The 26,191-nt window shown below is 41.5% G+C and overlaps 1 protein-coding gene across 1 annotated transcript in view; it reads right to left on the bottom strand.

The window, feature by feature from the left end:
- The window catches only part of sez6b (seizure related 6 homolog b), a 677,849-nt gene that overhangs the window by 124,940 nt on the left and 526,718 nt on the right, over positions 1 to 26,191 (bottom strand). Inside the window, 1 exon segment of the mRNA XM_052035955.1 lies at positions 6,558 to 6,743. Within this exon segment, the coding sequence (XP_051891915.1) occupies positions 6,558 to 6,743 (186 nt within the window).

Raw genomic sequence — 26,191 nt, 5'->3', positions numbered from 1 at the left:
GAAGAGATTTCTTGTCTTTATAATTACGCAGGAAGTGTGAACATAGTTGGCCATACTGGCATTTATTAAGCATCTCTCATTGTACTTGAATAGAGAAGGCACTTAAAAATCAACCGTGCTGGTGAGATATAGGCTGGATTATGCAAGAACAGCAGATTTCCTTCCTTGTAGGACATTAGTGGACCTAACGGTTTTCTATGACAATCCAGTCATTTTGTGGTTACCAAGACCAGCTTTTAAAGAAAATTTCTAGATTTATTTAATTATTTGAAGTTAAATTCTCCAACTGCCACAGTGAGATTTGTATTCACCTCTGGATCAATAATCCAGAACTCCGGCTGTTAATTCAGTAACTGAACCGCTGCACAACTGAACTCATTCAAACATAGATTCTTGTACTTTGACTAAAAGACTGATGTCATCTCATCTGACTTCAATGCAGCTAATTTATTGAAATAATTAAAATATATTGTCAGTAATGTAAACTTATATTTAATTCACATTGGATATGAGCATTAGTGGTAAACCCAGCATTTAATACCACTCACTAAATGCCATTGGAGTCATAAGGTTGCACAGCACAGAAACATGCCCTTTGACCCATTATACCCATGTTGATCTTTTTACTTACTTACACTAACTTCAGTTGCCTACACTGTTTGTAACCTTCAATGCTTTGCCTATTAAAGTGCCTGTCTCAAAGTCTCTCAAACACAGTGATTGTATCTTTAAAACTTCTTCCTCTCACCTTAAACCTATGTCCTTTTGTTTTTGATACCCCGATCATGGGAAGAAGATTCTGACCATCTACTCTGTCTGTGATTCTTACAATTTTATACACCTCTTCCTCATAACCCCTCAGCCTCCTTGGCTCCAGGGAAACCAAACCCAGACTATCCAATCTCTCCCTTTCACTAAAGTCCTCCAATCCTGGCAACATCCTGGTGAATCTCCTCTGCACGCTCTCCAAAGCAGTCAAATCTTCCTGTGGTGTGGCAACCAGAACTGCACCCAGTACTTCAAGTGTAGTCTAACCAGTGTTTTATAAAGTTGAAACATAAACTTTGATCTTTCAAATTCTGTGCCCTGACCAATGAAGGCAAGCATGCCGTATGCCTTCTTCATAACCCTATCTACCAATGTAGCCATTTTCAGAGAACTATGGACGTGAATCCCAAGGTCCCTCAATATTCCTTAGCACCCTACTATTTACTGTATATGTCCTACCCCTATCTGACTTCCCCAAATGCTTCATATTGCGCTCTTCAGGATTAAATTCCATGTCCCAACTCTCCACCCAACTTTCCATCTGATCAATATCCTGCTGTAGCCTTAGACAACCTTCCTTGCTACCCACAAAACCACCAATTTTTGTGTCATCTGTGTAATCATACCTCCCATATTCACATCCAAGTTGTTATGTACAGTATATCATAAACAACAAAGGTTCCAGCACTGATCCCTGCAGCACACCCCTGGTCACTGACTTCCAATCAGAAAAGTATCCTTCCACCACCAGCCTCTGCCTCCAAGCCAATCTTGTATCCAATTAGCCAGCTCACATTGGATCCAATGTTCCTTAATTCTGCCTGACCATGTCAAATGCTTTACTAAACTTCATACAGATTATGTCTACTGCCCTGCCTTGATCAATCTTCTTGGTTACTCTCAAAAAACTCAATCAAATTAGAGAGGTAGGATTTCCCTTGCACAAAGCCACGCGACAGATCCCTGATCAGCCTATGCCTTTCCAAATGTAAATAAATCCTATCCCTTAGGATTTTCTCCAATAATTTCCCTACCACTGACCGATATCTCACCAGCCTGTCGTTACCCGCCTTACGCCGGCTGCAGATAAAAGGAACAACATTAGCCATCCTCCTGTCTTCTGGCACCTCACCTGTGGCTAAGAAAAGATGCAAAAATCCATGTCAGGACCCCCATTATGCATTCCTTTGTTTCCCTTAGCAATCTGGGATAGATCCCATTCAGCCCTGGGGACTTATTAACTTGGATGCATCCCATAACATCTAATACCTCCAGTTTAACACTGACCTGCTTCAAATTATCCATGTACTGCTCCCTGAACCAACCACCTTCCATGTCCATATCTTTGGTGAATACAGATTAGAAGTATTCATTTAGGACCTCACCCACATCAACCTGGATCCACACATAGATGACACCTTTGGTCCACAAAGAGACTCACACTTTCCCTGGTTACGCTCTTGCTTCTGACATACTTGTGGAAAGCCTTGGTACTTCCCTTAATCTTACTTGGCCCCTTTTTACCTCCTTAACTTCTCTCTTCTCTCTTGTAATCTCTATATTCTTCAAGGGACTCTCTCAATCCCAGTTGCCTACACTTGCCATATATTTCCTTTTTTTCCCTGATCAAACCTTCAATATCCTTTGTCATCCAAGGTTCCCTAATCTTGCCATCTTTGGCATTCACCCTTACCAGAACATGCTGGTCCTGAACTCTTAGTTGCCCTCATTTAAAAGACTCTGACTTGTCAGCTGCAAGCATCAGCTCCCAACGTACTTTTGTCAGGTTCTCTCTTATGCCATTGAAATCAGCCTTCCCCCATTGGGAAGGATGTCTTTGTGAATGGTTTCAGTCCTGTGGTCAAGGTAGTCACAGGTTGATGTTAGGTAGCAAGTTCTGGTTAGTTAGGTTGATGCTTTTATTCTTCATAGCCCAGAATTTTCTGACAGCAGCAAGCCTACCCCACTCACCTACCTGTTAGGCTTGCACTTCCTTTGTATGGGATATCCTGCTGAGAACTTTCTTCCAGCTGTCCTGATCCTCAGTGATGAACCCTGGGTTATATACAGTCCTTCAGTCTTAAACTGCTTCACAGGGGGCAGATCAAGCCCTGCCAACTTTGATATTCGGCTAATCCACGGCCACTTGCGTGGTTGACGTAACATCAGGAATGTCTCTGACATCATCGACATTCAAAGGGTTAAAGCGATCAAAAAATTTAAGTAAATTCAAAGAATCAGAAAAAAATTATCTTTTGCATACCTGGGTCACTAATAGTCCTTCCTCTCCAGAGAACTGAAGGGAGTCACTGGTCCTGGGCCAGGTCTATCCTGGAGCAAGTTCAGTGGAGATATTTCTCAGTGTAGTCTACCACTAGACTCCACAAGGATTCCAAAAGCATGGCTGCAAAACCCCAGTGAGCACTTGTCAACCTTCTGACATTATGTTGGAAGTGGGCTGGTAGGTAGTGCAGTGTGTTGTGGGAAGTGCTGGGAGTTCCATGTGGAAATGCTGGTGTTTCACAGGAAAAATCCTGGTCATTGTGTTTTGCTGTGGCATCCTGGTACAACTTAGTGGCCTACTGGGAAACTTCAGAGGGCAGTTAAAAGTCAACCATATTGCTGTGGGTCTGGTATCACAGGCTTAGGATGGTAGATCACCTTCTCAAAGGGCCCTTTCAAAGGAATATCTGCCTCCGTTTCAAATATTCATATTGGTGTTCATTTCATGAGATCTATTTTTGCTTAGCGTTTTTCTATACTTACAAGTTACATATAAATACTTTATTTTCACTGATAGTTGAATTTTTTTTTTCTTTATGTCCTCATTGATAGCATGAAATACTCCAGGGTAAGAAACACTGTAAAGTTCTCTCAAATCTGGTTCACTAATACGCCAACTCAAACGTCAGAAGAGCACCTGCTACTGCAGCAGTGTGTTTGATTCCTCTCTCAGCCAGGATTATAGCCTTCCGGGTGATGTTGCTCATTTATGTCAAACTGTGTGTCCACTGATGCAATGATAAGCATCAAGAATGCTTAGAACAGACAGATCCATCCACACTCTATTCATACAAATCCCAGGGAAAAGAGGATGGGCTTCTCACTTACTTGCTGTTTTGTGGAACTTCACAGCAAAGATAGTGGAGGTAATGAAGCTTTATTCAGAACAGAGATCAAAGAAATGGGAGGTTGGGGGAAAGGGATGGGGAGCTGCTTTGGCAGCTCTTGGCAACAATAATACAACAGGAGATTGTAATTTCACATGGAAAATATACACATTACTCTACTCCCTATACACTTATGACTGCATGGCCAGATTCTGCTCTAACTCCATCTGCAAGTTTGCAGATGATACCACCGTAGTAGGCCATATCTCAAATAACGATCAGTTGGAGTACAGGAAGGAGATAGACAGCAGAGTGACATGGTGTCATGACAACAACCTTTCCCTTGATGTCAGCAAAACAAAAGGGCTGGTCATTGACTTCAGGAAAGGAGGCGATGTACTGTCTACATCAATGGTGCTGAGGTCGAGAGGGTTGAGATCTTCAAGTCCCTAGGAGTGAACATCACCAATAGCCTGTCCAGGTCCAACCACGTAGACGCCACGGCCAATAAAGCTAGCCAGTGCTTCTACTTCCTCAGGAGGCTAAAGAAATTTGGCATGTCCCCTTTGATACTTACCAACTTTTATCCAGACACCATAGAAAGCATCCTATCTGGATGCATCACAGCTTGGTATTGCAACTGCTCTGCCCGGGACCGCAAGAAACTGCAGAGAGTTGTGGACACAGCCCAGTGCGTCACGGAAACCAGCCTCCCCTCCATGGACTCTGTCTATACCTCCTGCTACCTTGGTGAAGCAGCCAGCATAGTCAAAGACCCCACTCACCCTGGACATTCTCTCTTCTCCCCCCTTCCATTGGGCAGAAGATACAGGAGCCTGAGGGCACATACCACCAGGCTCAAGGACAGCTTCTATCCCACTGTGATAAGACTATTGAAATGTTTCCTTATATGATGAAATGGACTCTTGACCTCACAATCTACCTTGAACCTTATTGTCTACCTGCAATGCACTTTGTCTGTAGCTGTGACACTTAACTCTGTATTCTGTTATTGTCTTTATCCTATACTGCCTCAATGCACTGTGTAATGAATTGATCTGTACGAATGGAATGCAAGACAAGTTTTTCACTGTACCTCGGTACAAGTGACAATAATAAACCAATACCAATACATTAATAATTGTGAAAAATCAGCAATCTATCAAAATATGAACAACAATAACAGTGGAATGAATTAAAAGAAAATTGATTGGTAAAGACGTACGGGTAGGTTAATATGGGTTTAAAATGGGCGGCGCGGACTCGTTGGGCCAGAAGGGCCTGTTACCACGCTGTAAATAAAATCTTTTAAAAAATTTTTTAAATTTAAAGTTCAAAAGTAAATGCAAGAATGCCAGAGCTATTGAGCCACTTAAAATGAGAAAAAATATAAACATCATGAGTAAAAAAAAATCGAAAATGCATGGAATTCAACATAATTGATTTGAAAAATTATGGATCTGAAATCCCTTGACAATTTACCTCCACTAACTTTTCAGGCACTTCTATATATTTATAATGCAATGGGATTTGCTGTGTACCTTTTTTTTTGAAAGAGTTAAATTATATGGATGTGTGCAATGACTACTACATGGATTTACATGCTACTTTAACACGTCCAACGTTGTTTCATGGGAATGTTATTAAACAAAATTTAACACCAACATTCAAAGGTGCTCAAAATCACCAAGGCTCTAAATAACTTGGATAAAGGGCAACTGTTACCAGAGGCAGATGGGTTAAGAACCAAATGACAAAGGCAAAAAACACAAGGGCGGACATGAGGAGTAATGCTTTCACATTGGGAATATCAATGTTCTGGAATTCACTGCTTGAAAGTGTGTTGGAAGCAGATACAGTCGTTGACTTCAACAGGGAATTGGATAAATTGGTGATGGAGAAGGGAGTTGCAGGACTGTGGATAAAGAACCAGGTAATGGGACTGACTGGATTGCCCTTAGTCATACAGTAATAGAGCACAGAAACAGGCCCTTCGGTCCAACTTGTCCATGCAGGCCAAGATGCCCATCTAAACTAATCCCATTTGCCTGCGTTTGGCCCATATCCCTCTAAACCTTTCCTGTCCATGTACCTGTCCACGTGTCTTTTAAATGTACCTGCCTCAACCACTTCTTCTAGCAGTTCGTTCCATATACTCACCACCCTCTGCATAAGGTAGTTGCCCCTCAGGTTCCTTTTAAATCTTTCCCCTTTCACCATAAACCTATGCCCTCTAGTTTTTGATTCCCTTTCCCTGGGAAAAAGATTATGTGCATTCATCCTATCGATGACCCTCATGATTTGATACACCTCTATAAGGTCATCCCTCAGTCTCCTACACTCCAAGGAATAAAGTCCTAGCCTGCCCAACATCTCCCTATAACTCATACCCTGGCAGCACTCTCATAATTTTTCTTTGTACTCTTGCAGACAATCAGCATAGGTTGATGGACTGAGTGATGCTGTAACGAGTTTCTGATTCCACCAATTTATATAAGAAGATGATTAAACAAATTGCTGACCAGAGATGCTTAATTTTGAAAGAGGAGAGGTAGAGGGCTGTGAAGAACGCTATCCATTGGTGAGGAGTAAACTCTAAACACAGGCAATCTTGTCTTTGAGCAGCACATTTAACTCATTCTGCTGCAGATGGTAAACCACGCTTCTCATCGTCCTTACCAACGCACTGGGGCTCCGCGTCACTCCAGTGAGGCTTGCTGCCATTGACACAGGTGAGGGAAGATAAGCCTTGCAGCCGGTACCCAGTAATGCAGTAGAAATGTGCCACTCCGCCAGGATGGAGGCTGGTGACGGACACATCGCCTGAAGAAGGTTTCTGGGGAAATCCACAACTCAGCAGATAAGCTACAGAAAGACAAGGGGCACAAAAAAGGACAGTGAAAGCCATCAGGAAAGAAAGTCAGAACTACCAATGTTTTAATAAAAAGTTCGAAGGACATTCTAAGATCACTGGTTATTCTTTGCTATTCCACTTAAAGGGGAAAGATAAGTAAAATCAAATGAAGTAAAAGTTACATAGCTAGAAATGAAAATATGTTCATATTCTACTTGGATTATTTTATGGGAGATGTGCAATTCTAATTGTAATATCTCCTCCTCACTGACAACCAACACGGGCGCACCTCAAGGATGCGTGCTTAGCCCACTGCTCTCGTCTCTCTACACTCATGGCTGTGTGGCTAAGCACAGCTCAAGCGCCATCTATAAATTTGTTGATGACACCGCTGTTATGAGCAGAATGTCAGATGGTGATGAGGAGGTGTACAGGAGTGAGATAGATCGGCTGGTTGAGTGGTGTCGCAACAACAACCTCACACTCAATGTCAGCAAGACCTAGGAATTGATTTTGGACTTCAGGAAGGGGAGGTCGGGAGAACACACATCAGTATTCATTAAGGGGTCAGTAGTGGAAAGGGTGAACAGCTTCAAGTTCCTGAGTGTTAACATCTCAGACAATCTATCTTGGGCCCAATACATTGATGCAGTCATGAAGAAGGCATGCCAGCGGCTCTACTTCATTAGGAGTTTGAGGAGATTTGGTACGTCACCAAAGACCCTTGCAAGTTTCTATAGATATATGGTGGAGAGCATTCTGACTGGCTACATCACTGCCTGGTATGGAGGCTCCAATGTGCAGGATCGAAAGAGGCTACTGAGGGTTGTAGACTCAACCAGCTCCATCACGGGCACAACACTCCCTGCCATTGAGGACATCTTCAAGAGGCGGTGCCTCAAGAAGCTGGCATCCATCATTAACGACCCTCACCATCTGGGACATGCCTTCTTTGCGTTACTACCATCAGGGAGGAGGTACAGGAGCCTGAAGACCCACACTCATTGTTTCAGGATCAGCTTCTTCCCCTCTGCCATAAGTTTTCTGAATTGTCCATGAACCCATGAAAACTACCTCCTTATTCCTCTTTTGCACTATTTATTTATTTTTGTAACTTACAGTAATTTTTATGTCTTGCACTGTACTGTTGCCATAAAACAACAAATTTCACAACACATGTCAGTGATAATAAACCTGATTCTGATTCCACTTCAACCCAAACTCTTTTTTCCTAATGTTATTACCCGTGAATCACCTTCCTTGACTGAAATAAAGGACACCTGGCCCACTGCCAATGCAGTCCTGCAGATATCTACTTCGAAGTGTAAGGCAGCACTGGAGAGTTCTCTGATCCTGCTGCTTGCTGGGGAAAATGCCTTGCCTCTCTTTGAGGATATCCCTTTTTCAGAAACAGCTATTTTTTCTCTAAATCCATTGGCTTTGCACTTGCATAAATATTTTCCTCCATTACACTTCAAAAAGAAAGTCTGCAGAATTTGCATTATGTTATATGGCAGAACTTATCTTGTGCATGATAATCTGAATAACTGCACAGATCGACTCAAAATAAGCAGACACGTAGTTATTTCTGAAAAAAAACTCCCATGCACTTTCTTTCCCTGGGTAATACTGCCCCTTTCCCCACCTTCCTCCTTTGGAAGCTACCATCTTCTCATTATGACCTCACGCAAGTGATTACTGGTCATCTGTCACAAGAGCCCTGATCCGATATCAACAACTATCATGTGCAGAAACCGAGAATGACTATCCCCTTACCAAAGCTTACTTCACTTTGAGTGGGATTAATTAACTCATGAGGTAATTAGAATTAGAACTAGAGCCTCACTCTGGTCTTTGGTGCAGTGGATTGCTTGATGAGGAACTCAGGGGAGTAGAAACCCATCATTTCGTAAGGTCCTGGCTAATCATCCATTTCATTTAGTTACTTGGCCCAATCCCTGTCTCTCAATTCCAATGGTGTCCAAAAATCTATCAATCTCAGTCTTGAACATAGCTCCATATCAGAACATCAAGCGCTCTGTGGAGTGGAGAATTTTAAAGATTAACAACTATCTGTGTTAGGAAGTTTCTCTTCATCTACCTCCTGGTTAAAGATCATTCTTTACAATATTTTTATTAAATCCATGAAAAAATACAGAGTACATGCATCAAAAAAGAAAGTAAAAATACTGCTGAATACATTGTATTAAGTTGTATTTAGGATTACAATACTCTAAATCAATAATCACATATAGTAGTTAGTTAATAAGGAAAGAAAAAATTGAAATATTTTATTATAAAAAAAAACCTACCCCCACTACCAAAACCTGAAGCTGTTAGATAGAAGAAACAGCAAGGAAAAACCTTTAAAAAAGTAACAGTGTCAGCCAATATCTGCATTTTAGTCCTCAAATCAGAGATTTTGAAAATAATTCAAAAAGGTTAAAGATCATCCAGGCAAAGGAAACAGCTTCTCTTTATCTACACTGCCAATCCCACATAGAATCTTGTAAATCTCAGTGTGATTGTTTTTAATTCTTCTGAACTCCAGTGAGTCTGGGCCATTCTGATTAATTTACTCACCCAGGAGTCAACCTGGTGTCTCAGTGCAGCAGCACCTTCAACGCTCGGATATTCTTCTTTCAGGGTGGAAACTGAGATGGAAGTAATACAGCAGGTACGTCCCCACCAGTGCCTTGATACTTGCACCAAGACTTCACTGCTCTTATTGTCCAACCCCAACAATAAGCCATTGGGGACCCTTACTCCATTTGGAACTCCTTACTCGTAATATTAGGAGACAAACTTGTGAAGCCAAAGTATAGAATATTTTCTGAGTCACCACTCAAATATGATGAATGCGCTTCCTCATTTCCTTAATTTGAGTAAGTTTAATCCGTAAGTTTAATTTATCTGTTGTCTTTTACTTGCAGTAAATTGCTGAGGGGATGATTAGTTAGACTGTATTACAGGCTGGCTATTTTTATTTGTATGCTTATAAAAGTCCTAAGTACTTGGTTGTTATCTTGGCAAAGCATTAAGTAAGTAACAGGATTTAACTGCAGCTAAACATAAATTTTCACAGTAAGTCTCTTTCTCACTCAGAATTGTTAACGTAATTATTTAATATTCCAACCAATCATTTTAAGTGACAACATAAAGTTTTTCTACGTAAACTGAATTCATATGAAACACACTGCAATTTCTTAAAACCTGAATGATCGCATTAAATTGTTTTGGAAAACTAAGTTGCAACATAGACATGTAAAGTCCCTCAGGATATAAATCCCAGAATGCACTGTTACTTCAATGTATCCATTCAAAGGCGTTGCTTCATTGATAAATGCCAGCCATGATTTTCTATGAACAAAGAATTATCTAAGGAGGCATTGAGTGGACATCTTGTCCGCAGATACCTCCCACACACACCATCTGCCCCAGTGTGAACTGTATCTCTGTTATTTAATCTACTTCGGCAGATTACTGGGGCGGCACGGTAGCGTAGCGGTTAGTGCGACGCTATTGCAGCGCCATCGATCAGGGTTCGATTCCCGTCGCTGTCTGTAAGGAGTTTGTACGTTCTCCCATGTCTGCGTGGGTTTCTGCCGGGTTCTCCGGTTTCCTCCCACATTCTAAAGACGTATGGGTAGGTTAATTTGGGGCTTAAAATGGGCGGCACAGACTCTTTGGGCTGGAAGGGCCTGTTACCACGCTGTAAAAAAAGAATGACTTGATTTTTAAAACTAATGTAGAAGGAGTCACTCATTCCTATACATCAACCATTGATCACTGCCCCATAGCCATAACAACTTGCATTTACACAGTACTTTTAATGAAGTAAGATAATATCAGGCAGTACCTATTGAATAAACCTGACACTAAGTCGCTCAAGGATTTTAAGAAGCATCTTAAAGTTTGGCTAAAGAGATGGATTTTAAGAAGCATCTTAAAGGAAGGAAGGAAGAGAAATAGAGAGGCAGGGAAATTGGAGGAGGGAACTCAAGACCTTGAGCTCTGAAAGCAATGATGGGGTGACTAAAATTGGACATGTGCAAGAGGCCAAAAGTGGAGAAGAAGGTGAGGCATCTTGTAGGACTGGAAGAGGTGGCAGGGATAGGAAGAAAGGAGGACAGGAGAGGATTTTGAAAAAAGAATGTGAATTTTAAAATGAAGAATTCTCAAACTGGGAATCTGTGTAGCTCAGCCAACTCAGGGGTTGCTTGGACAGCACTGTGCATTTCACCCTAAAATAACTGGCTGTTTTTTGCAGGTGTTCTGTATGAGAATTTTTTCTGTCGTCAAGAGTTGCTAAGGTGATGATTAGTTAAGCTGTATTATAAACTGGTTTCCTTTTATCTGCATGCTTTTAAAATTCCTGCTTAAAATGGCAACAATCTTGGCAAAACAGTTAGCATTTAAAAGGAAAATGCAAATGAAAAAAATACTGAAATCTGGAAACAAAAAATGCACAAAGCAATCTGCAGGTCAGGCAGCATCTGTGTAAAGAGAAACAGAGTGAATGTTTCAGTTCTAACTAAGCATCTGTGACCTGAAACATTAATTCTGTTCCTCTCTTCACAGATGCTGCCTGACCCGTCGAGCGTTTCCAGCATTTTCTGTGTTTATTTAGCATTTAAAAGAATTTGACTGGATTGCAATGAGGCATACATTTTGGTCTCCTTTCTCACTCATACATGTTGATGTAATTATTTCATAATCTGCCCAACCATTTTAAGGGGGCAGCAGAGTAGCACAGCTGGCAGAGCTGCTGTCTCACAGCTCCAGCAACCTGGGTTCAATCCTGACCTCTGCTGCTGTCAGTGTGCAGTTTGCACATCCGCCCTGTGACCACGTGGATTTACTCCAGATGCTCTGGTTTCCTCCCATATCCCTAAAATGTGCTGGTTGGTGGATTAAGTTGCCCCTAGTATGCAGTAAGTGGGTGGAGAGAATTGATTGGAATGTTTGGAGAACAAAATAGATTAGTGTAGGATCAGTATAAATGGGTGCTTGGTTGGCGTGGAGTTGGTGGGCCGAAGGGCCTGTTTCTGTGCTGTATCTCTCTATGATTCTACAACTACATCAGGGATTTCTATTCTGCAGCACCTTCAGCACAAGCAGATCCTTCCAATGGTGTGGAGATCAAAATGGAAACAATACTGCAAGTGTAGCCTCACCAAAAACCTGAAGTACATTTGCACCAAAGGTTTACTACCCTTGTACTTCAACCCACTTGTAGAGTCATAAGAGTCATGGTGTTATACAGTGCAGAAACAGGTCCCTCAGCGCAACTCATCCAAGCTTACCCAATTGTCCACCTGAGTTAGTCCCATTTGCCTGTGTTAGGCCCTTATCCCTTTTAAACTTTCCTATCCACGTACCTGTCTAAATGTCTTTTATACATTATAATTGTACCCGTCTCTACGGCTTCCTCTGGCAGCTCATTCCATATATTCTCCAACCTCTGTGTGAAAAGCTTGCCCTTCAGGTCCCTTTTAAATCTTTCCCCTCTCACCTTAAGATGCATTACTCTGAACGTAACAGCTGTACTGCTTATTTTATAGCAGAGTTTAGGACTCCAAAATTTATTTCAGAACATTGGCAGATGGGAGGTCAGCTGGGACAGCACTGGAATAGTCAGAATTAGAGGTAACAAAGGTTTAGATAAAGGTTTCATTGGATAAACTGAGAAAGGAGCACTGTTAGGCTTTACTACAATGTAGGTAGCCTTGGTTATGAGTGATAGCTCATCTTGCGGTCAAATACAACAGAGACTTGTACTTATACAGTATATTTACTGCAGCAAAACATGCCAAGGTAGGTAAGAATAGTATAATGGCATGTGACCAAAAACTCACTCATTGAGAACTCTTTAAGGTGCATCTTAAAGAGTGGGGTTTAAAGTGGGAATATTGGGGCTTTAGCACTGAAAACATGATCATCAATGATGGAACAATTAAATTTGAAGGTGACTGAGGGGCCAGAATTACAGAAGCCAAATGGCTTTTGGCTTAGAGGAGATTACAGATGGCAGAGAAGGGAAAGATTGTTTGAGGATTTGAACACTGAGTTTCCTTGGGAGCCCATTCTTGGTCCTTCCTCACAGAGCATTTAAGTTCCTATGTTCCTAAATAAGATAAGATAAGATATCGCTATTAGTCACATGTATATCTAAACACACAGTGAAATGTATCTTTAGTGTAAAGTGTTCTGGGGACAGCCCGCAAGTGTTGCCACACTTCCGATGCCAACATAGCATGCCCACAACTTCCTAACCTGTACATCTTTGGAATGTGGGAGGAAACCGGAGCACTTGGAGGAAACCCACGTAGACACATGGGGAGAACGTACAAATTCCTTACAGATGGCAGCGGGAATTGAACCTGGGTTGCTGGCGCTGTAGTAACATTACGCTAACTGCTACGCTACCGTGCCACAAAAAATCTGCTGATTAACTTGAAAAAAATATTCAGCCTTCCAAGGGTTAATTTCAGTCGGGCAAGAGATACAGTTTCATGACCGTTAATGTGCAGAATACTTGACAGCATCGTAAATGTTTTTCAGCCACACTCAATGCTGTTTTAACACCCAGGAACAGAATAATGCTTGTCTGTTTTGTAATTAAATTGGAAGTTGGAAAAAAAATCCACCTTTTTTTTTGTATCATTTCCCACTATAGACAATGCTCAGTGAAATGGAAATTTGAAAAGTTTACAAGACTGGTCAATACTTGTCTTTTTTTTAAAAAAAGGAATCATTGCCCTGGACATAATTGCACTAATAAAAGATGATCCAAAGGACAGCAGTGATGTGCCAAGTGTCTGCCAAACAAAATAACCCTAAAGCTATTATCAATAACATGTCTGAATACAAGTTTCTGAAACAAAACTAAGCTGAATATTGACAAGCTAATATACCATTTCAGTGATCATTGGTTTGACAGGATAATGAGGCAAACACCTCATTTATAGTAAAGAGCTGGCTCAAAAACTTACTCAATGTACCAGCAATTATCTGCCTGCTGCCAGTAAACTATCCTATTTAAATAACAAGCAATCAATCCAACTGCTGACCACCCTCAAGGGCACCCAGTTTCTGACCATTTTACCACCTAACTCATTGAGCTCAGGTATCTAACTAAAAGTGCAAACTGGTGAGCAATGGAAGTCACTGTGTAAACATCCCAAAATATTCTCTGATTTAGAAATCTTAGCTCCGAATGGTGTCAGTAACTTTGCAGATTTTGTGGTTTCATTACCAGTGGAAACCAATATATTTCACACTAGATTTGCTCTCATACAGTATTCCAATGACATCCACTTGGTCTCATCTGCTATCTAAGAAGTTTGCAAGAGCCCACATTTGCCAAGTGTGGCAAAGCAAAGGTGTTTATCCTGACTTTGAAGAAAGTTGCCTTCAAAACTTCAAGGAGGATATTAGGTATGAATTCCCCCTTTCCCTACACTAGTTGCAATTTGGCAACAATTTTAATGGATATGTGACAAGCAACAAAAATTATATCATCAAGGTGGCTACACAGCCAGATTGAAGAATTCTGATGGACAACAAACCAGGGAGAAAAATGTCTAATTTTTAACTAATGTTTTAAAACATGAAAGAACACCCGACAAAGGCCTCTGGCCTGAAATCCTAATTCTGTTTCACTTTCTACTGATGCTGCCTGACTTGCTGAGTGTTTCCAGCATTTCCATTTTTATTTCCGATTTCCAACATCTGCAGTAGTTTGATTTTTGTTTTCAAACTATTTGCCTGGAGAAAAATAACAGTGTGGATTTGCACATAGATTAAAGTAGGAGTTCAACTGTCATAATTAATTTTGAATCTATGTAATCATGAAGTGGTCATTTCAATGAAATTTGACTCCACATGTATAGAATTAATGTTTCAGCACCAGAAAGATAGTAATGGTAATTATGGCTCGGTGAGACTTTAGAAACGGCTACACCTCAATCCACAAGAAGCTACACTATTAGGACACTTACCCTTCAGACAAAATGATCAAAATGGAAAAGGAGCTGGGATATTCCTGATATTAAAGAACGGGATAAATATGGTGGAAAGGAAGCATTTTAGCTCAGAAAGTCAAGAAGTAGAATCAGTTTGAGTGGAGCCAAGGAACAGCAAGGGTCAGAAAATATTGGTGTTGTAAATGGCTCCAATAACGACAGTGACAGTGAGGGTATATTACAAATCAGTGACTTAGAAGTGCACGTGGTAAGGATAATACTTTAGTCCACATGTAAACAGGGAAAGCCAAATGAGGAGGGAAAGGGGACTGCCTATAGCTATCAAGAGTAGTTATAGATAATATCAGACCAAAAGAAAAGGCCCTATAGTGTTGCCAGAAAATGAAGTAGGTCTGAGGATTGGGAACATTGCAACAAAGCTGGTAGATTTGCTGCCTAAAGAAATAGCAAAGAAATCAAACCAAAAAAGTTGTGTTCATCTACATGAAAGACACAGAAAACCTCCAGGAAATAATAATGAAAAATGGGTCTATAATGAATGAGGAGCTCAAAGAAATTAGCACTAGTGAAAAAAATATTATTGGGGAAATTAGTGGGACTAAGACATGATAAATTCTCAGAACCTAATGACCTGCATCCAACATTTTTAAGGAAATAGCAAAGGAGAAAATGGAAACACAGGCTGTCACTTTCCAATATTCCATACAGTCAAGAACAGTTCCCACAAATTGGATGTTTGCACACTTTGCAAAAGGAGAGAGAAAAAGGAACTTACCTGACATCAGTGGTAGGGAAAATGCTGGAATTCATTACTAAGGAAGTGGTTTCTGACCATATGGAAAATAAGAACAGTTCCAGGCTGAATCAACATGGATTTATGAAAGGGAAGTTATGTTTGACAAATCTGGTAGTACTTTTTGAGGCTATAACTATAACTATAAGAGAGAGAGAGTGTGTGCGTGTGTGTGTTTGTCTGTGCGTGTGTGTTTGTGTATATGATTATGTGTAGGGGAGTGATGTATTGCCATGGATTATAGATTGGCTAATAAAGAGCATAGAATAAGAATAAATGTGTTATTTTTCGGTTGGGAGACTGTGACCCATGGGATGCCACAGGGACTGGTGTTACATCCCCAGTGGTTCACAATCTATATAAATGATTAGGAAGGGTGTTGTATATCCACGTCTAATGATGATACAAAGCGGGGTGGTAACATGAGCTATAATAAGGAAACAGCAAGGTTTCAGGGGGAATGTAGACAGGTTAACTGAATAGATGAGGAAATGGCAGATAGAATTTAATATGAAAACATGTTAGGTCATCTACCATGCTGGAAAAAATGGAGAAGATTGTGAGGTGGTGGCATTCAGTGGTAGCTAGGTCTCCTGTTATAAGAATCACTGAAAGTTAAGCTGCTCCAGCATAGTAACACAGGCTCTGGTCAACAAAAGAGAAAATTACCCTGGTTTGTCCTATTCACAAAAGGCAGGATAACTCCAATCTGGCTAAGTACCTCTCACATCAGTCTCAATCATCAGGAAAGTGATAAGAGTGAAAGTCATTGACAGTGCTGTCAAATGGGACTTACTCTCAAATACCTTGCATGTGAATGGCTAATTTGGCTCTGGCCAGGCACACCTGGATCCAAACCTTATCATAGCCATGGCCTAAAGGTGGAACCAAAGAACTCAATTCTAGAAGTGAGTTCAGAGTTACTGACCTTGACGTCAAGGCAGCTCTTGACTGAGTGACATCAAGGAGTTCTGGTAAAAATGAAGTCAATGGATGTCAAAAAGAAAACACACCATGGCTGAAGTCAAAGCTCACACAAAGGAAGATGGCTGTGGTTACTGGAGGTCAATCATCCCAGTCTCAATACATGACCCCAGGAGTTCCTCAGGGCAGTGTCTTGGGCTAGGTTATCTTCAGCTGCTTCATCACTGACCTCCCTTCCATCATAAGATTACAAATGGGGATATTTGCTGATGTTCAATGCTAATTGCAGCTCTTCTGCAAATGAAGCAGCCCATGTCTGTATGCAGCAAAACTAAGACAACATTTAGACATGGGTTGATAAGTAGCACAGAACACTTTCACCACTAATGTGCCGTACAACAACCAGCCCTGACAAGAGAGACTTGAATTGTGATGGTAATGCAGGCGATGGTAATGTATTTCAAAGGCATTACCATCACAATGTCCCCCACCATCAACAATGCTGGGGGTTGTCATTAAGCAGAACCTCACTGGATCACCCACATAAATACCTATGGCTACAAGACAGATCATAGGCTGGGTATCTTGTGGCAAGTAACTCAACTCCTGACCCCTCAAGCCCTTTCCACAATCTACAAGGCAAAGGCCAGGAGAGTGGTGGAACAATCTTCACTTGCCTAGATGAGTGTAACTCCTACAACATTCAAGAAGCTCAGCACCATTCAGGACAAAGCAGCCTACTTGATCTACCACCCTAAACTTTCATTCCCATAGCCATCTACAAATTGCACTGAAGTTGCCTGTCCAGGATACTCGACAGCATCTTCCAAGCCTGTGACCTCTACCACTGAGAAGTCAAGAGAAAACCAATATATACAAATGCTCCTCAAGTTGCACACCATCTTAACATGGAAATACTGGTTCAAGAAGACAGCTCATCACCACCTTCTCATGGACAATTAAAGATGGACAATAAATGCTAGTCTTGCCAACATTGCCCAGGTTCTGGAAAATGAATAAACCAAATAAAACAGTTAGGAATGTAGATTATAAATTGGTCTTTTATGCAAGAGGATCTGAGCACAAGAGCGGAGAGGTCTTGATCCAAATATTTGTGATTAGTATTTGTGATATTTCTGAACTTACATCTGGAATATTGTGTAAAGGTCTGGTCTCCCGCCCTAAAGAAAATACTTACAATAGAAGGTGTGCAGTGAAGATTCACCTGATTGTTTTCTGGAATGGCAGATTTATCATGTAAGGAGAGGTTAAGAATGAGTCTATACTTCTTCGAGCTTAGAAGAATATCAGGAGATTTCATTGAACCATACAGATTTCTCACAGGACTTGACAGAGGAAATGAGGAGTTTATGTTTTCCTCTGGCCTGATCTAGAACCAGGGTCGCAGAACCAGACTCACAATAAAAAGACAGATATTCTGAATAGAGATGAGGAGAAATTTCTTCACCCAGAGGATTCACCTAGTGGATCTTTGGAATCTTCTACCAAAGAGGGCTGTGGTGTCTCAGTCACTGAGTATGTTGAAGACAGAGACTGATAGACTCTTAAATAATGAGAGAATCAAAGGATACAAGGTTATTGCAGGAAAATGGCACTGAGGTGAAAGATCAGCCATGATCTTATTGAATGGCAGAGCTTGCACAAGGAGCCAGATGGTCTTTCCTGCTTCCATTTCTCATGTCCTTATATGTTTGTGTTTTAGTTTGATGAATCCATAAAATGATGAAGCTCATGTCAATTCCCTAACTCTCTGTTGACTGCCCCAGATAAGATGCAGCAGTGCACTCTGTGGAGCAGGGAATCACTGACGATAGTTCTGTATTTATGTGTTTGACTGTGCATGTTCTTACTTCTGAAGTTGCTGTCAGATGACGTCTATTATAATTGTGAGAACTGAAAGCTTCACTGTCATTCTCATTGCAAATTCCAGGTCACAACTTACAGAAGTATTATGCAGCATGTGCAGTCAAACTCTGACCTTCTGCTTCTGATAGGCAATCTATTGTAAAACTCTGTGGGTGAGGTTAAATCCCTATCAGTTGCAGCAAATCCACTGTTATCAATGACTCTGAGACTTATCCCAATACATACAAATTGCTGTCAACTAGGATTAAAATGTATTCTTTCAATAAAAACTGGATAAAGAGTGCTTTTGATGAGATCACTCACAAAATAATTGGAACTGGCTTTGATTTATCAAAGATTAAATTATATGATAGTTCAGGCCTTCCAAACAAATCATTTACATTTCCAGAATGCCCTTATGGTAGTAAACATCCTAAGTTTCTTCACATGAATGTTGCTATAGAGAAAGTGAGTCAAAAGAGGGTAAAGGATGGATGACCTATAGCTTGTTTAAGAAGTTCAGGAGGCTTTTAAAGAATTGAGGTGGAGATTTTCAGCAATTGCATTATTTTTTAGTTAATCAATGGAAATTAACACAGATTTGTTGAAGCACAATCAGGTCTGAGTTCCTTGAGGAAATCGCAGTGAAGACTGATGAATATTCATGTTGGACAACTGACCTGAACCTTTTACTCAAGGGGTGATGCTAGACTTTCTCAATGTGTTCTAGATTTATCTTAGATTTTCAGAAGTAATTTGATGAAGTGCTGCATAATACTGAAATTAAAGCCAATAGACTTAAAGAAAAGAACAGTGACAGTATGAATAGAAAACTGGGTCAGAAGTATAAAGTGTAAAGAAGCTGCAAACAACTGTTTATCTGACTGAAGGAACAACAGTGATGTTCCCCAGGGCTCAGTATCACAACCACAGTGTTTTTTTTCCATGGTGAGGATCTGGACTTGGATAGAGGGGGCATCATTTCAAACTTTGCAGGAAACATAAAATTTGGAAACAACGTGGTATTTGATGGAGGACTCCAGAAGATATGGGCAATCTGGTGAAATGGGCACATTGAAAAGAAGGGAAGCAATGTAAACCAATAAATAAAATATTAAAGAGAATGGAGGAACAGAGAGATAGGGAGGTTCGTGCATACTAATATCTGTAAGCGAGAAGGAAAACTGAGAAGGCTGTTAAAGTCATATTCACCTTTGTGACAGTAAGCCAATGTGGGCAGGTTGCAGAGTACCAGGAAGAATGTTGCTGTCGCAATTTGGACAAATGGGTTAAAATGGCAATGTTAACAAAATGACCACAGCAGTAAGAAATAGAAGTATTTTTCATCCCTGAGTGTCCAATACCTTTGGTTTCATAAATGGAAGCTCAGAGGATAGAGGCATGGAAGTTACACTGAATATAAACAAGGCCACAGATGGAGTATCATCTAATTCTGGGTACCACTCTTGATGAAGGACTTGGAGAAGCTGCTTCACATCATGTTCCTCTGAGGAGGACAAGCTGAAGAGTGATTTAACAAAGTGTTTGGAAGAAAGGCCTCCTTCCACAACCATCCGAAAGCATTTTAGAGCTAATGATGTACTTCACAAATGCTTATTATAATGTTTATTATAATCAACACAGGCACACTTCAAGGATACGTGCTTAGCCCACAGCTCTATGCTCTCTACACTCATGACTGCATGGCTAAGCACAGATCGAACGTCATCTATAGATTTGCAGAAGACACCACAGTTGTTGGCAGATGGCAACAAGGAGGCATACAGGAGTGAGGCAACCAGGATGCTAGGTTACAAGATGCTAAGGTGAGGGAGAAAGTGTATAGAAACGAATCCATTGAGGATGGCAAGAATGACAGGCAGGTGATAAGTCAGGATAATTTACTGAATAATAGAAGTACAACAAATCCGGATGTTAGGATACAGAATGTTAGGATCGGGGATGAGGATGTTCGGATACCGAATGTTAGGATAGGGGATGAGGTCTACACGAACATGTCTAAGATAGTAGGTAGCGAAGATAGTAAGAAGGATGGACAGGTAGAAAGTCAGGATAATCTGCTGATCAATAGAGGTACAATAAAATCAATAGCAGATACCAGTCTAAACATACTATATTTAAATGCACGTAGCATCAGGAATAAAGTAGATGACCTAGTGGCACAACTACAGGTTAATAAATATGACATCGTTGCAATCACTGAGTCGTGGCTTCATGATGGATGTGATTGGGAACTGAATGTCAAGGGGTATACAGTATATAGGAAGGATAGGAGGGTAGGCAGAGGGGGAGGTGTGGCCATGATGGTTAGTAGCGATATAAAATCAATAGAAAGGAAGGACATTGGGTCAGAGGAGGTGGAATCCTTATGGGTGGAGCTGAGAAATAGCAAGGGTAAAAGAACAATAATAGCAGTCATATATAGGCCCCCGAACAGCAGTCAGGAAGTGGACCATAAGTTGCAGATTGAGATAGAAAAAGCATGTCAGAGTGACAATGTGAAGATAATTATGGGGGATTTTAACATGAAGGTGGACTGGGAAATGCAGCAAGGCGGTAGTACTCAGGAGAGTGAGTTTGTGGAATGTCTAAGGGATGTTTTTCTGGAGCAACTTATTGAGGAGCCCACCAGGGGATCGGCTGTTTTGGATTGGGTGCTGTGTAGTGAACCCGAGGTGATTAGGGAACTAAAGGTAAAGGAACCACTGGGAACAAGTGATCACAATATGATTGAGTTTAGTTTCAAGTTTGAGAAGGAGAAGCTGATAACTGGTGTATCGATATTTCAGTGGAATAAGGGAAATTACAAAGGTATGAGAGATGAGTTGGCCCAAATTGATTGGAGGAGTAAGTTAGCTGGAGGGACGGCAGAGGAAAAATGGAAGAAATTTCTACAGGAAATAAGGACAATGCAGGACAGATATATTCCAAGAAAAAAGAAGGTTTTGAATGGAAAAAAGGCACAGATGTGGATAACGAGGGAGGTGAAGGATAAAATAAAAGCAAAAGGGGCGGCGTACAAAGTAGCAAAAATTAGTGGGAAAACAGAAGATTGGAACGATTTTAAAAATCTGCAGAGAGAAACTAAGAAGGTCATTAGGAAAGCAAAGATGAGTTACGAAAGGAAGCTGGCGGACAACATTCGGAAGGATTCTAAGAGTTTTTTTAAATACATAAGGAATAAAAGAGAGACACGGGTTGACATAGGACCAATTGATAACGGTGCAGGAGGTATTATAATGGATGATAGTGAGATGGCAAGGGAATTGAATGAATATTTTGCATCGGTCTTCACCGTGGAGGACATAAGCAATGTGCCCATTAGTCAGGAGTCTCACGAATTGGAGCTGAGTTCAATTGAGATTAATAGGGAGAAGGTGCTTGGAAAACTAAAGGGGCTTAAGGCTGATAAGTCTCCCGGACCGGATGAGGTGCATCCCCGGGTTCTGAAGGAGGTGGCTGTGGAGATAGCGGAGGCGTTGGCGATTATTTTTCAGGAATCGATAGATTCTGGCATGGTTCCGGAGGACTGGAGGGTAGCGAATGTAGTTCCGTTATATAAGAAAGGTGGGAGGCAGCACAAAGGCAATTACAGACCTATTAGTCTGACGTCAGTGGTGGGAAAATTATTGGAGTCTATCCTCAAGGAGGAGGTTACCGAATACCTAGAGGCGCAAGGCAAGATAGGACCTAGTCAACATGGTTTTGTGAAGGGGAGGTCCTGTCTGACCAACCTATTGGAGTTTTTTGAAGAAATCACAGGTAGGGTGGATAAGGGAGAGGCGGTAGATGTTGTGTATTTAGACTTTCAAAAGGCCTTTGATAAGGTGCCTCACAAGAGACTGATTAATAAGATGAGAGGTCATGGAATTATGGGCAGGGTAGCAAAATGGGTGGAGAATTGGCTGGTTGGCAGGAAGCAAAGGGTGGAAATAAAAGGATCTCGTTCTGGTTGGTTACCGGTTACTAGTGGTGTGCCGCAAGGGTCGGTGTTGGGGCCTCTCCTTTTTACCTTGTACATCAATGATTTGGATGATGGAATAAATGGTTGTGTGGCTAAGTTTGCGGATGACACCAAGATAAGTGGAGGAGTAGGGAGCATAGAGGAAATAGAAAGAATGCAGAGGGACCTAGACAGTTTAGGAGAATGGGCAAGAAAATGGCAGATGAGATTCAATGTTGAGAAATGTGCAGTTGTACACTTTGGAAGTAGAAATAAGCGGGTAGATTATTATCTAGAAGGAGAGAAGATTGATAGTGCGGTAGTACAAAGGGACTTGGGGGTACTTATACAAGATACCTTAAAAGTTAACCACCAGGTTGGATCGGTGGTTAAGAAAGCGAATGCTATGTTGGCATTCATCTCGAGAGGTATAGTGTATAAAAGTAAGGAAGTGTTGATGAGGCTCTACGGGGCGCTAGTGAGGCCTCATTTGGAATACTGTGCGCAGTTTTGGGCCCCGCATCTTAGGAAGGATGTGCTGACGTTGGAGAGGGTTCAGAGGAGATTTACGAGAATGATTCCAGGAATGAAAGGGCTTAAGTACGATGAGCGTTTGTCGGCTCTTGGACTGTACTCGCTGGAGTACAGAAGGATGAGAGGGGACCTCGTAGCGACATTTAAAATGTTGACAGGTAAGGATAGAGTAGATGTGGCTAGGCTGTTTCCCTTGGTGGGCGTGTCCAGGACCAGAGGGCACAATCTTAGAATTAGAGGGTACAGTTTCAAGACAGAGATGAGGAGAAGTTTCTTTACCCAGAGGGTGGTGAAATTGTGGAACTCCTTGCCACGCACAGCAGTGGAGGCCAGATCAGTGGGGGTGTTCAAGGAGGAGATAGACAGATATCTAAATAGTCAGGGTATCAAGGGATATGGGGATAAGGCTGGCAAATGGGATTAGAATAGTTTTTTTTTTCTCTCTCTTTTTTTCCCACCCCATTTCTTTTTCCCTTTTCCTTGGAGCAGACTCGATGGGCCGAATGGCCTGCTTCTGCTCCCTTATCTTGTGATCTTGTGATCTTGTGAGATAGATCGGCTGGTTGAGTGGTTTTGCAACAACAACCTCGCACTCAACGTCAGCAAGACCAAGGAATTGATTGTGGACTTCAGGAGGGGGAAGTTGGGAAAACACACACCAGTCCCCATTGAGGGTTCAGCAGTGGAAAGGGCAAGCAGCTTTAAGTTCCTGGGCGTCAACATCTCAGAAGATCTATCCTGGGCCCAACACATTGATGCAATCACAAAGAAGGCACGCCAGCGACTCTACTTCATCAAGAGTTTGAGGAGATTTTGTATGTCACCAAAGACTCTTGCAAATTTCTATAGATATACGGTGGAGAACATTCTGACTGGTTGCATCACAGCCTGGTGTGGAGATTCCAGTACACAGGATTGAAAGAGGCTGCAGAGGGTTGTAGACTCAGCCAGCTCCATCATGAGCACAACCCTCCCCACCATTGAGGACATCTTCAAGAGGTGGTGCCTCAAGAAGGTGGAATCCATCACTAAGGACCCTCACCATCCGGCACATGCCCTCTTCTTGTTACTACCATCGGGGAGGAGAATAGGAGCCTGAAGACTCACAAATAGGAGCCTGATTCAGAAATAGCGTCTTCTGCTCCGCCATCAGATTTCTGAACAGTCCATGAACTCATGAACACTACCTTGTTATTCCTTTTTTTTGCACTATTTATTGATCTTTGTAATTTATAGAAATTTTATGTCTTTGCACTGTACTGCTGCTGCAAAACAACAAACTTCACCTCATATGTCAGTGATAATAAATCTGATTCTGATGGTAGGAAACATGGCAGCCAATCTACACACATAAATCTCCCATAAAAGCAGCAATGTGATAATGAGCAAGTTAGCTGTTTGCTGAAGAATAAATATTGGCTTGTCTTTTGGGAATAACTCCCTGACTTATTTTTGAAGTAGCGCCCTACTTCCTCTCATGGGGGAATCCAGAACTGGGGGCATAGTTTCAGCATAAGGGAAGGCCCATTTTAAGAAAGCTGTGAGGGGGAGATAAGGTCTTTGGAATTCTCCACCGCAGAGAGCTGTGGAGGCTGAGGCACTGATAATATTCAAGAATGAGGGAGGGAGACTGCAGGGGAGTCAAGGGTTATGGAGAAAGTTACTGGGAACAGGCAAGAAAATGGATCATATTGTCACAATCCTATTTATTTTGGGATCTTTTATGGGACCTGAGAGGGAAGATGGTGATTTGAGTTAAAACTTCATTTGAAAACGGTGACCCTGGCAGTGTGCTGCTCCCCGAGTATCTCGGCCTGCTTTTAGTGCAGTCAGGTTTCTCAAGTGGCACAATGTTGTAGTCACCTGTCTCCTGACGTGCTAGCAGCTAAGCCAAATCAACACTGAAATACTGAAGACAAAAGAGGCTGCAGATGCTATAATCTGGAGCATAAAACAAACTGTTGGAGGAACTCAGTGAGTCAGGCAGTGTCTGTGGATGAGATAAGATGAGCTGAGATAAGATATCTTTATTATAATGTCACGTGTACATCAAAACACACAGTGAAATGCATCTTCTGTGTAGAGTGTTCTGGGGGCAGCCCGCAAGTGTCGCCATGTTTCCGACACCAAATTAGCATGCCCACAACTTCCTAACCTGTACATCTTTGGAATGTGGGAGGAAACCGGAGCACCCGGAGGAAACCCACACAGACACGGGGAGAATGTACAAACTCCTTACAGACAGCGGTCGGAATTGAACCCGGGTTGCTGGCGCTGTACAAGAATGACGGTTAACATTTTGGGCTGAGACCCTGAGATCAGAACTGAGTTCCTCCAGCAGCGTGTTTTTTGCTGAAGTTCTGAAGGGTACTTAGAAATAAATGTACCCTTCTTCCAGCGGCAGGCCTGTTAAAATAATAAAAGCAAGTACAAATGCATTCTAATTGGAAAATAAAAGAATGGTGGCAATAGAATTGTGGAATCATATAACACAGAAATGGGCCCTTTCAGCCCAGCTCACCTATACCAACCATGATGCCTATCCATGCTAATCATATCTGCTTGCATTGGGCCTGTATCCCTCTATGCCCTTCTATCAAAGTACCTGTCTAAATGCCCATTAAATGTTATTGTATCTGCCTCTACCATGTCCTCTGGCAGTTCATTCCAGATAACCACCACTCTCTGTGTGAAAAACGTATCCCTCAGATCTCCTTTAAATTTGTCCCGTCCCACCTTAAACCTGTGCCCTCTGGTTCTAGACTGTTCTGCCCTGGGGAAAAGACTCTGACTATCGATCCTATCTATGCCTCTCATTATTTTAGAAACCTCTGTAAGGTCACCCCTCCTATGCTCCAGTGAGAATAAATCCAGCCCAGTTGCCAATTGGATGCAATGCTTGGAAGTGTTTTGGAAGTACATACAATAGCAATTTTAAAAATGGAATTGAATAAGTGTTCAATAGAGAGAAAAAAAACACAGCAGAGAGAACAATAACTAATTGACTGATTCTTTCAAAGGACCAGCATAGGAATGATGGGTCAAATGATATGCTTTGTGCTGTACCACTTTACAATAAAGCAATGTATTTTTGGTTTGTATGCAAGTTTTCTAGGTTCCACGAATAATTCTGCTTTCTCAAGGAATCAGATGAAATGCATTGACCCTAACCAAATGCTGCAGTGAAATGCTTCTGCTTGCAAAGCTTTTCTTCAAATTGAACCACTGTTTGATAAATGGTGGCATTACTTCTATTTGGCAAAGCGTGGGACCCTGCTAAATGGTCCTGCACTTGACCACTTCAAATTCATTCTTTGAAGCATTTTGTAACACTGGATGGAAAGAATTAACTTTCAGTGCACTCTACGTTTTATAGATGTGTTTTGATTC

This window comes from Pristis pectinata, chromosome 21 (genome assembly GCF_009764475.1).
Source record: "Pristis pectinata isolate sPriPec2 chromosome 21, sPriPec2.1.pri, whole genome shotgun sequence".
NCBI classification, from domain to species: domain Eukaryota; kingdom Metazoa; phylum Chordata; class Chondrichthyes; order Rhinopristiformes; family Pristidae; genus Pristis; species Pristis pectinata.
Note: the sequence above shows the minus strand (reverse complement) of the source record. Positions and strands in the feature narration are given on the sequence as shown.